The 11,799-nt window shown below is 31.6% G+C and overlaps 2 protein-coding genes across 2 annotated transcripts; one reads left to right on the forward strand and one right to left on the reverse strand.

Annotated features, from left to right (window-relative positions):
- Positions 1–206: 206 nt before the first annotated feature.
- Positions 207–4,357, forward strand: LOC145109451 (methyltransferase). Its single transcript, XM_079046605.1, has 11 exons — positions 207–416; positions 527–618; positions 691–789; positions 1,097–1,201; positions 1,286–1,390; positions 1,557–1,695; positions 1,777–1,892; positions 2,110–2,166; positions 2,306–2,408; positions 3,447–3,528; positions 4,126–4,357. The coding sequence occupies exons 1-9, from the start codon at positions 272–274 to the stop codon at positions 2,381–2,383; spliced, it is 936 nt and encodes a 311-aa protein (XP_078902731.1). The 5' UTR covers positions 207–271; the 3' UTR covers positions 2,384–2,408; positions 3,447–3,528; positions 4,126–4,357.
- Positions 4,358–8,553: 4,196 nt separating this feature from the next.
- Positions 8,554–10,653, reverse strand: LOC145109452 (Leucine-rich repeat protein kinase family protein). Its single transcript, XM_079046606.1, has one exon. The coding sequence runs from the start codon at positions 10,538–10,540 to the stop codon at positions 8,735–8,737; it is 1,806 nt and encodes a 601-aa protein (XP_078902732.1). The 5' UTR covers positions 10,541–10,653; the 3' UTR covers positions 8,554–8,734.
- Between the last annotated feature and the right edge of the window lie 1,146 nt (positions 10,654–11,799).

The following is an 11,799-nucleotide window of genomic DNA, read 5'->3' on the forward strand; positions in this document are numbered from 1 at the left end:
AATGGGTCAAATCGTCATTTTCACCGGTAATTCATGTTTTTTCGTAAATAAATTTTAGTTTGAGATTTTTTCATAAATTAAGATAAAATTTTAAGACTTTTCTGAACATTTTTATAAGTAAAAAAAGTACAATGTGGTAAATAAAATTTCACTAAACGATTTGTGCATCCTCTTTATCCGCCTTCCAACATCAACGGTAATATTGGTAATATTGGTTTGCCTAGTGAAGGGAAAACTTGTAACTGGTAAGGGCTTGCTCGGCTAAGGTTTCATGGCGTTCTCTGCAATACCGACGACAACTTCATGGCGTCCTGTTACTGCCGATAATCCTTATACTCTCTTCACCCACCGCTCCTTAATCTCCACTCCGAGGCTGTGCCGGCGGCCTTCAACCATCATATGTTCGTCATCTCTCAGTAAGTTTCTCAACTCCATCTCCACTCTTATCTATACAAAATCCATTTGTTGGTTCTCGAATTCTTCACCTATAACGGATTAATTTATTTTTTGGGGGTTTTGATTCCAGAATCGCCTAATTCCACGGAAGAGAAGAGGGAGTTGCTCAAACAATACGGTCTCGATCCCGATGAATTCCTCTCTGAGCCTACTCCTTCGAAGGTCAGTCAATCTCTCTCTGTTTCTCGTAAGTGTAAAACTGATTGTAGGTATTGATTTGAGGGTTTTATGTAGTCGAGAAGGAATAAAGAGCATCAAAAGACTGGAAGAGGGAAACAGGTCGGAGCACCACATGAGCAAGCTAAGCCTAGGGAGACTCATAAGTTGCTTCAGGTGTGTGGAATCTGTTACTTCAATCATTACAGCAATTCTCAAAGGATGTAATTGATTACTATATTGACTACTCAAACATGATGTTTATCTTATAGGAACCAATTGTCATAGAAATCAATAGTAATTGATTACTATATTGTAGCTCTTCAATTTCACAGTTCCAGTGAATCTTATTGTTTTAACAATTCACTCAATTACACAAAATCTTATACAGATTACAAAAACATTCCATGAATTAACAAAACCTAAAAACAGGAGAATGGATCACAAAGGGCATTATCAAGATTATAACATTACAAAATTACAGGTTCTTGGAGGAACAGCAAGAAGGAAGAAATTACTATCACCAAAAAGCATGGATGTCCGCCCAATGATGGAAGTAGTCAAGGGTGCAGCTTTTGGTATTTTGCAGGTACTATTTCCAATTCTACCCTTGATGAACAAGTACATAAATTTTGTATTACAATAAGAAAAAAAAATGTTTTGGTTTCTTGAGGCTGCTGGTGGATGTCCTACATCTTTGAGACCTGGTAGATGGTTAGATTTATACAGTGGCACAGGATCTGTTGGCATAGAAGCTATCAGCAGAGGATGCTCTCAGGTATCTTTAGTTTACTCTCAATAATAGCAATCTACTTTCTTTCTTTCCAATAATAGCAATGTACTTACATATTATGAATATAATACATTGCTATATATGTAAAGAAAATGTAAGTATGTTGGTAGTATGGGCAAAAGCTTACTACTTTGTTGCAAACTTTTTTCAGGTCCATTTTGTGGAAATGGATCCATGGGTTGTATCCGATGTTCTACGCCCTAATTTAGAATGGACTGGATTTCTTGATAATTCTGTTATACACACAGTTCGTGTGGAAACTTTCTTTGAGCGCATTAAAGAATCTTCAGGTAATTCATATATGGCATTTTTTTATTTATTATTTTTTATTTATGAAATATGAGTAGATGAAAATGGTATTTGGTTCGCAGGAAAAGATGGACCATTTGATTACATAAGTGTCACACCTCCTTACATGGAAGTGGATTATGAGATTTTAATGAAGCAAATTTCAGAATCATCTGTCATTGGGGATGATTCTTTTATAGTGAGTTTTATGTTTTTTGAGGGAAAATTACAAAAGAAAAAAAAAAAACATTATATTTAGAGTGATTTTTCGTTTTAACCACTAATACTTTATATGTTCCAAAATTGTTAAACCGCAAATTTGCCCAAAGTATAATTTTTTTTTCTGTAATTTCCCTTTTTCTTAATCAAATTTTATATACACCTTTGGTATCTTATATTTAATTATTATTCCATAGGTTGTGGAGTATCCATTCAGAACCAACATGCTGGAAACATGTGGGGGTCTTGTTAAGGTACTTCCTATAACTGTTAATATGTACTTTATATTAAAATTATAATATCTACTTTATACATTTTTTTAAAAAATTTATCATATATGCATTGAATGATTGAATATAAACTTATGGTTTTATGATTAACTGCAAATTGTAGTTAGCTGATCGTCGATTTGGAAGGACACACCTGGCAATATATGGGCCCACATGGGCTCAGAAGAAGAGAAGATCATAAGCTTCAAGAAAACTTTATATTTCAGGTTTTATAACATTCTTTTCACTTTCATATTAGAATTTTCAAAAAACATAAGAAACCCATTTTGGAATTTTCATTTTATATCCTTACAACACAAAAAGAATTTAAAAACAAAACCGAAATCAAGTCAAGTTTGAATCTTTATAATTTAAATGAAGCCTTATGGATAAGACGTATATTCTAATATTCCTAGTAAAGTTATAAAAACATTTAATTTTTTGGACCACTATATAATTCTTTGATTTACAAGAAGGCAAACTCTTTTGTATCTATTCCCATAAGACAAAAAAAATAAAATAAAAGAAAATAAACATGTCTACAAATCTAGATACCATAAAGAAGTAGTCATACCTTAAACTTTAGACACTTTTATTTCAAACATTCCTTTCATAAGCTGCAAAAAACTATAGAAGAATCTTGAATTCAAGGACCCAATAATTGAAGTACAAAAAAAAATAAAAAATTATAGAATTTATAAACTGTACTTTTAACTCGATTATGTTTTTTTAGGAGTTTGGATCACAACAAGTACATAAAAATTCACTTGATAAAGGACTGGTAATTTTTTTTATTATTTATTTATTGTGGACCCAATGACAACCTAAAGCAAAGAATGCTTGTCAAAAGTTAATCTATTTTTTTACCCCTTATCTAATAACATCTCTCTGTAGAAAGAAAAAGTGCAACAGAATTGCTTGTAGTATTCCATCTTTAAAAAAAAGTGGTCACTCTTACCCTTCAAGTTAAAAACACACACACACACCTTCTCTTTTATACTCTCTTTCAAGGGAGAGATAGAAATAGAATGATAGATGCATTATCTTCATCCCAAAACCACTATGACTGTTACAAGTCTTCTTGAGTGCCCAAAATTCTGTTTTGGAGAAGACATCTAGAGGGAGGGGTATTTTGGTAATTTTTTAACGAGTGATGGGAGGAAACAAAAGGGTGGTTTTCTTTGGGGGACTATTGTTGGTGGGGTTTTGTTGTTTTTTGTTATTTGATGTTTCAACAATCACAACTCCGGAATTGGTGATTCCAGGTGTCAGTGTTTCAAAGCCGGTGGTTGTCAATTATGTGAGCAAGAGAAGAGTACCAAATGGACCGGATCCTATTCACAACAGGTAAAATGTCATAAATACCCTCCAAAACAATTCTTTTAGTGTTAAAAACGTTACAAAATGAAATTTTGCACGCATTTTTTTATGCTGATTTGAGTCGTGCATGGGACTAATGAAACTAAATTTTGATTTTTTTCCCTTATATGATGACATTATTTACCAATATACCCTTATGGTTCGGTTTGGTTTTTGTTTTCACTATAAATTGAACCAAAAAACAAAATCTTTTTTTTTTTTTTACTTTGGACAAACCATCATATTTGGTTGTCCAAAGTAATAAAAAACACAAGAGAATGTAAACTCACGTATATTATTCTAATTTTCAATGGAAACTGTAAATGCATGTCATTTTTTAACATAGTTAATCAATTAAACTTATAAAAAACCAAATCAAACACAAAAATTCGGTTTAATAAAAAACACAAAAGCAAAATTGTCGTTTTTTAAATCAAATTTAGCTTGTAGTGTGTTTTCTATATTCTCCAATTTATATGTCGCATGTCATTTAACTGTTAAAAAAAAAATTATCTGGATCCGACACTGTGTAAAGGTTGTATTTCATTGTACTTTTTTTTTTAATTTTTAATTTTTTTTATTTAGGAAAGTTGGGAATGCGAGAGAAACGCCTGAACGAGCCTAAACTTAAGCTTCAAAGACTCGTGTACATGGATATACCGGATCTACAACAAGTTTTTTTTTTTTTTTTTTTCTTTTTCTTTTTAATTTTGTTGGAAAGAAAAGTAAGAATGTTCAAAGTTTGAATTGAAAGATTCATGAATTTGGGATTTAGATGAAAAGTAATGAAATCTAATTAATATAGTTCTTTTTTTTAGTGTGATTGATAGGTAAAAGATGTATTTATTTGTTAAAGGTGTATTTATTGTGTTTGCTTTAGCTTTGAGCTTTATTCCTGTTGTTACGTGGGTTGTGTTCCCTAAGTAAAGTACTTTGCATCTGTTTTTAGGGCTTCTCTTCTTTCAACAAATCTTCTTTTTTTGGCATCCTTAAATAGGTAATTTTATAAATGGATTAAAATGAGTAATCTTTTTACCGTTGATTATGGTCAATAAGTAAAAAAGTTAAGATGTAATAGAAAGAAGTTAAACGGTTTGTAAGGTGGTGTTTGTTTTTTGTCTGTAGATCTGCGTGGCCTCTACTGTATGCGTCGCGTAGCCCACGCGCAGACATTAGCTTTCGCAGACTGTTTGTTTTTTTGAAGACTGCAGACCTAAAAATGTTTGCGCGTCCTCTTCTTGGTGCAGATATGGACCAGAGTCTTCTAACATCTTCAGACATCTTCTAGCCTAAAAAAACACATATATCTTTATTTTTTTTTAAAGTTTTTTTTTTAATTTATATTTTTCCAACTTTATTAATGATAAACAATTTGAAAAAAAATTACAAAACTTAAAAAAAAAACGTTCGACGATACAAACATGATATTTTTGACAAATTTATAAATAAATATTTATTACAATAATAGTCGTTGAAGTTGTTTATATAAATATGAAAAAAAAAATCATAATATATATTCGTATATTTTTTTGCCAAATTTTGTAAAACATTATTTAATACAGTATCGTCAATTTCTCGAGAAAATATTTATGGTACGTTTTAATGGATTTAATTGAAAAAATCGAAGTTTATTTCCATCCATTTATGTATCAAATTCTTTGATCCCTAATTATAATGTTTAGTTATAACTTTGCAACCAAAGTTGTTGATTTTTTTATCAAATATATACGTCAATTCATACCATTTTTATTTTTATTTTTATTTTTTATACAATAATACATAAAAGTTGATCTAGATTTGTTGATTATTTATAACAAAGTCATAAAAATATTAAAAAATCACTTTGAAGTTTAAAAAAATCAGTTTATTTAGATTTTAGTTTGATTTAGTAGCCCGCAGATGTTAGAAAAACAAACAGTCTTCTTTTTTCAGACTGCAAATGTTTGGTCCACCTCTTCTACTGTAGAGGTCTACAGATGTGGTGCGCAGACTGCAGACATATTGACTCAGAAAAAACAAACAGCACCTAAGTGTATTTTTTAATGTCACAAGTTGTATTTGCATGCACTTTGAACAAACTTTCATAAATTTTATTTATGTTTCGATTGAAGTTTTATTTGATATGTTGAAGAAAATATATAACTTACTTTTTTTCGATCGATATTATGGGATTTGATTAAAATGTGGGCTTAAAATTATCTTATTAGTTTAGGTAAAGTCGTTTAACATTTTAGATATTATGGATTTTGATTAAATGTGAGCTTAAAGTTATCTTATTAGTTTAGGTAAAGTCGTTTAACATTTTATATGGATAAATAATAAATTGGTCAAAATTTGTAATTTAATGATATTTTGTATTGAGATAAACTATAAAGCACTTATTGTAGAACTCAATTTTTTATGACAATTACAACAATGTGATTAGTTTCGAAATTGGACGAAATTTAAGTTCTCAGGTTCAATGAACACTAATATGTAGTTTATTAAATTCATATGGATTCGAACGTCCATAAAATTATTGAATATTTCAACGATATGATGTAATGAAAAATGTATTTTTATTATGATATAAAGGAAAAAACGTATTTTATAATGTTTTAAAGAATAATGGAAGTTGAAACTGAAAACATGCTACGTCAGATTGATACAAATTAAGTAATCAATGTTAAGATAAAAAAATCAAATTAAGCGGCTTGAATTGAATTAATATAAACATAAAAATGAAAAAAATATGTTAAAATATTGTTAAAATCACTATTCACAGGTTGCCAATTGTTAATATTTATAATCGTCCGTTTAATAAAGACCGAAAACAAAATAAAGGCAAAAAATGTTAATAACAACAAACTATTATAGCTTAAGGTCTTGTGTTTTACATATGGCATGTCAAAATACACGCTTTTGTTTGTATTTGGTGTGCATTATCGTGGAATGGAACATTAATGCTAGTTACACCCAAACATGTAAAACAATGGACAACAACTTGTTATTTATTTATTTATTTCTCGTGTGTACAAAAGACATAAAATAGTTACACCTAAATATATTTCCTCCGTTATCTTGTAAAATAGTCATAAAAAAATTGTTCAAAACCATCCGGTTTCCATGTTTACATCAATAATGTATTGTCTAATTATCAAACAATAAGATAGATATATATATATATATATATATATATATATATATATATATATATATATATATATATATATATATATATAAGAGAATAAACAAGAATAATTTCACCTGTTTGGAAGTGTTCGGGCAATGAATAAAGTTGGTCTCACTCTCTAGTTGTCTTCTTTTTTTGTTCTTCAAATCTTTAGCTTTTCTTTACATGTCGTGTTTTCTTTTATAGTTTTTGATTTTGAAAGTTTCAAGAATTTGGGTCCAGATTCAAATTTTAAAAGCACCTTTCTTTTACTTTTGGGTTACATAACATTGCATGCATGAGTGACCCACTCTCAATTCCTCTCGTAATTTCGGGTAATTGGTTTTGGAAGATTTTTTATAACCCAAAAGAATTTATAACTGGTCAAACTATCATAATCAAATGGCCCACTTATTTGGCAGAGTAGGTAAATTTTCTTTTAATTTATATAATCTATTATATTTATTACAATATATGCCTAGAAAAATCAATGGAACGTACCATTCCAATTCATTTCCTATAAAAAATTATAGAATTTAAAAAAAAAAAGTCTTAACTTGAGCAACGTTTAAATATCTTAAAATGGTCATCTAAACATATATTCAGAAATTATTTTAATTTGTAAAATCGTTTTATGAATAATATTTATTACTTACTACTACACAATGAAGAACTTCATAAAAAATAATGTTATTTTACAAAAAAAAAATATATAACATAACTTTTTAGCATTTAAAATCACAACATGTGGTATCAGAGCTATAATATTGAATAAGATCTTCAACGAGAGATATCAACATAATACATAAGAATTTGGGTTAATATCAAAGGTTTAAGAATGGACATGTTAATGTGTGTTTTGCATTTGGATCGTGTTTCTTCAATTTGGATGACAACAGATTCCTTTTTTTTTTCTTGTGAATTTGGGTTAAGTCAACGAACGAGTAACAATGTTTGTCCGAATAAACTGTTATATACATAATACATAAGATCTGTTTTCTTTTTCTATACTAAATAAACTGTATGAATGAGCTAAATCATCATTTTACACTTACATATTTCCAAATAATAAATTCCACAATTGTAAAAGGTTAGTGTCTTAATCAATTAAGTCGGTTTTTTTGGCTTAACTCACCAAGTCAATCTTTCTAGATTAAATAAAAAGATAATGTATAATTGTCCAAATTAAGTACTTTAACTAATATAACCTCATAATAAATAAAAACAATAATAATAATATGCGAACATGACATGTGTATAAAGTCACATATTTCAAAACCAGCACATGAAGACAAGTAAAAGGGAGCGAGTTAGGTAGATCCTTTATGTCGAGATATGCTGACTTAAGAAGATATTACCTAAGGTCATTTTCGTCCTTCATTTTGTTCATCAATCATTTCCTAATTCCTATTTTGCAGCTTCTATTTCCATTTTTTTTACAAAATAAAAATATCATTAAAACAATAAAAATATCTTATAATATGTGCCTCATGATTTTAGGGATTGTTTAATAGTTGTAGATTGAGTTAGATCTGATTCAGTGATTGAGTCTGGCCAGTAAAATGCATATCAGTGACTATATAACTGAATCAGAAGCTTTTAATTGTGATACCAAACAGTCGTCTGAACCTGACTGGGTCAATTCATACCGAGTTAGTCCGAACCTCTTACTGAATATGACCGAGTCAATTCAAACCAAGTCAGTCCAACCTCTTGATGAATCTGATTGAGTCAATTTAAACTGAGTCAGTCCAAACTCTTACGAGAGGCTTAGTTTGATAACAACCCTTAGTTTGAAAACAGAACTTAAAAATCCAAAATTCCATCAAAATGGCATCAAAATGATCAAATGGAAGTGGAAGTGGAGGCTAATTGAGAATCATTTAGTATCATAAAAATAATCAGATTTTATTTATTATATACTACAAATAATAAATACTAACTTCTAACCCAGATGTTGAATGATACCCAAATAGCATTCTTGAAGATATATGCTGGATTTAATAGCTAAAATTTATAAGCATCGAATGAATAGACATGATTCTACATGCCATAAAGAAGTGGAAACTCATCATACTGTTCAGAAAACCCTAATTCTTGTCCCATGTTCTTCAATGCTTCATAAACCTGATACATTGACCATCTTGATCTAGCTTGAGGTGTAACACAATTACCTGCAATTCCCATGAATTTCACAATTTTCTCATCATGACCTGTTCCATGAACATTCTTATCAATGGCATTCTCAATCTGTCCACAACTTGAAAGCTGATTCACCCAATCGACTAAACTACCCTTAAACCCTTCTTCAGCAGCTGTTACATTCGTGGGTTTTTGACCAGTTGCAAGTTCTAAGAGCACTACACCAAAAGCATAAGCATCGCCTTTCATGGAAGGAACCATGGTCATGGAGTATTCTGGAGCTACATAACCGAATTCACCAAGATCACCATTGATAAAGCTACCTTCGTTAGAATTCATGAGGGTAGCTAATCCAAAATCTACTATTCGAGCATCGTAATCTTCATCAAGAAATATGGCGTTGGAACTTACGTTTTGATGTAAGATTGAAGGTCGACAGCCATGGTGGAGCCAAGCAAGGCCTCTTGCTGCACCAAGAGCGATTCTAAATCTACTTGGCCAATCCAGCAAGCTTGATTGTTTAGATAATGTAGAAGAGAGAGTTCCGTTTGACATGTATTTGTAAACCAAGAGCTTTTCTTCTTCTACTGTGCAGAAACCCAACAATGGAGTCAGATTAGGGTGCCTGAGTTGACCCAATAGATTCATCTCAGCTCGGAATTGCCTCTCGTGAAGGTCGCATTTGCTAAGTCGCTTGATCGCAAGAGCAGATCCATCGGAGAGAATTGCTTTGTAGGTTGTTCCTGTTCTTGATGAAATGATGACACTCTCTTTACTGAAATTGTTTGTTGCAGCCATTAAATCGACTAATCTGACCTTCACTAGTGGTTTCTGAAACAAAGAGACTTGAACAAGCTTGTGAGTTCTCAACCTATCTGCCCAGCTACTGCTATCGTCGTCTCCACCGATTCCGTAGCGTCTCCTTGCCTTCGATTTCGTCACGCACCACCACCACAACCCAAACCCAATTAACAATGACGCCGCTGCCCCAAATACACCGGCGGCGATAATTATCGCCAGATTCTTCGTGCTTAAACCCCCGCACTTGCTAAGCGGCTCACCACAAAGTCCACTGTTCCCATCAAAATTGGACGAACCAAATCTCGACAAGCCTGGTGGAATCGGACCAGAAAGAGCATTGTTCGCAACCGAAAAATCAGATAGTCTGCCGAAATTTGAGAACTGAGGTGGTATACTACCAGAAAATTGATTGCCGGAGAGGATAAGCTTATTCAAAAACGAACAATTAGCGAGATCCAGAAGCTCTCCCGACAATTGGTTGTCCGATAGATCTAAGTTGACTAAATAAGGCATCCACTTACAGAGGTCCCTGGGTATGGAACCGGTGAGACGATTACCGGAGAGTTCTAGATTCTGTAAGCTCAGACAAAACTCGAAGCTCGGTGAAATTGTTCCGGCGAGGCCTAAGTTAATAGGATTGAGCGTTAGCAAACGGTTTTCCTGATCGTTCCAACAGTCGACGAAATCAAATGTGCAGACGAATCCTGGGGTATTGTTATTGAAGTTCCAGGAGTGAAGCTTCAACTCTGGATCACGAAATGAATCCTTCACGCCTCGCAAACACTTCTCATCGTCCTCTGCGACCACCGACGATGACTGAGTACAGAGGAAAACGGCAACCGTGATGAGTATTACAGAATCAAAGATTCCTCTGAAACGGGCCATTGATCTAGGGTTTTTCTCCATGGGAGTCTGAGAAATTGCGTGATGTTATGGTGGAGAAGAAGGATAAGGAAGGAAGAACATTGACTTTTCTCAAGTGTGTAAAACTTTGACCGGGAGAATTTATTTTTAGCCCTTTCACTTTCCGAGAAATAGTTATTGGTCTATGAAATATTAATTTCTAATGATATTCGTACAATTTAACTTTTTATTTTTTCTTTTAAATCAAAATATGGATACTATATTATAAAATAGTTTCAATCGAAATATAATAGTCAATCTCAAATCTAGTTTTTGTTATTGGAGGCTATATTTTGGTTGATTAATCCAGTAATTCGATATAAATTTTTAATTTTTTTTTTTATCTCTCTTTAAAACAGTTTTTTATTTTCTTTTCGTTTTTTAAGAGTAAAATACAGGAATGGTTCCTATGGTTTCAAGTAATTTCCTTGGATCATAATCCCTAGCTTATTTTTTGACTTGGAAAGTCCCTACTGCTTGTTTATATTGCGCGTTTGGTCACTGTCTTACCTAAAAAATACTATTTTGTCATTGATTTTTTAATTTATTTAAATAAACACACTCCAATCTCACATCCACCTCACCTTACCTTACCTTACCTACCCCCACCTCATTTAAATAAATTAAAAAATTAAGAGCAAAATGGTATTTTTAGGTAGCACAGAGACCAAACGTGCAACAAAAACATATAGTAAAGACATTCCGGCTTAAAAAAATAAGTTAGGGACCAAAAAGCAAATTACTTCAAACCGTATGGACCACAGCTTGATGCTCATTTACCCGCAACGTCTATGTAAATCTTTCTTTCTTATAATATTAAATTTGAAAAAAAAAAGTAAGAAATTTTGTTTTTTTGTATTTTCGGAAAAAAGGCCAAAAAGGTTTAATTTTTTGTCAAAATTTATGTGTTAGAATACGTTATTTTAACTAAATGTTATTGTCGTTTAATATCATTTTAAAACATGGATATTTATGTGAAATTGACAAATTTAGATGATAGAAGTTTTATAATATATTAGGGAGGAGGGAGTCATTCCATCCCAACCCACTAAATTCACTGCCATATCATTTTTTCTCTTTTATTTTTCTTCATCTTTCCGAACCCACAACACACGAAAATCCTATCTTTTTGAACCCACTCAACCCACTCAATTAAAAAAAAAATACAAAACAATCAAATGTAAAATCTTAATTAACAATAGAGTTATCGGCGGTACCACTCCCGCTTCAACGAGTGGGTTGATTGGTTTCACTAACCCACT

Source organism: Lactuca virosa, chromosome 4 (genome assembly GCF_052849685.1).
Source record: "Lactuca virosa cultivar CGN04683 chromosome 4, Lactuca_virosa_CGN04683_v6, whole genome shotgun sequence".
Taxonomy (NCBI): domain Eukaryota; kingdom Viridiplantae; phylum Streptophyta; class Magnoliopsida; order Asterales; family Asteraceae; genus Lactuca; species Lactuca virosa.

Bases quoted from the DNA above. Each gene is read 5' to 3' on its own strand.
- LOC145109451 (XM_079046605.1), top strand. From the start codon at position 272: ATGGCGTTCTCTGCAATACCGACGACAACTTCATGGCGTCCTGTTACT. The intron at 417-526 runs GTAAGTTTCTCA...TTTTGATTCCAG, and splicing joins CATATGTTCGTCATCTCTCA to AATCGCCTAATTCCACGGAA. The intron at 790-1,096 runs GTGTGTGGAATC...ACAAAATTACAG, and splicing joins AGACTCATAAGTTGCTTCAG to GTTCTTGGAGGAACAGCAAG.
- LOC145109452 (XM_079046606.1), bottom strand. From the start codon at position 10,540: ATGGAGAAAAACCCTAGATCAATGGCCCGTTTCAGAGGAATCTTTGAT.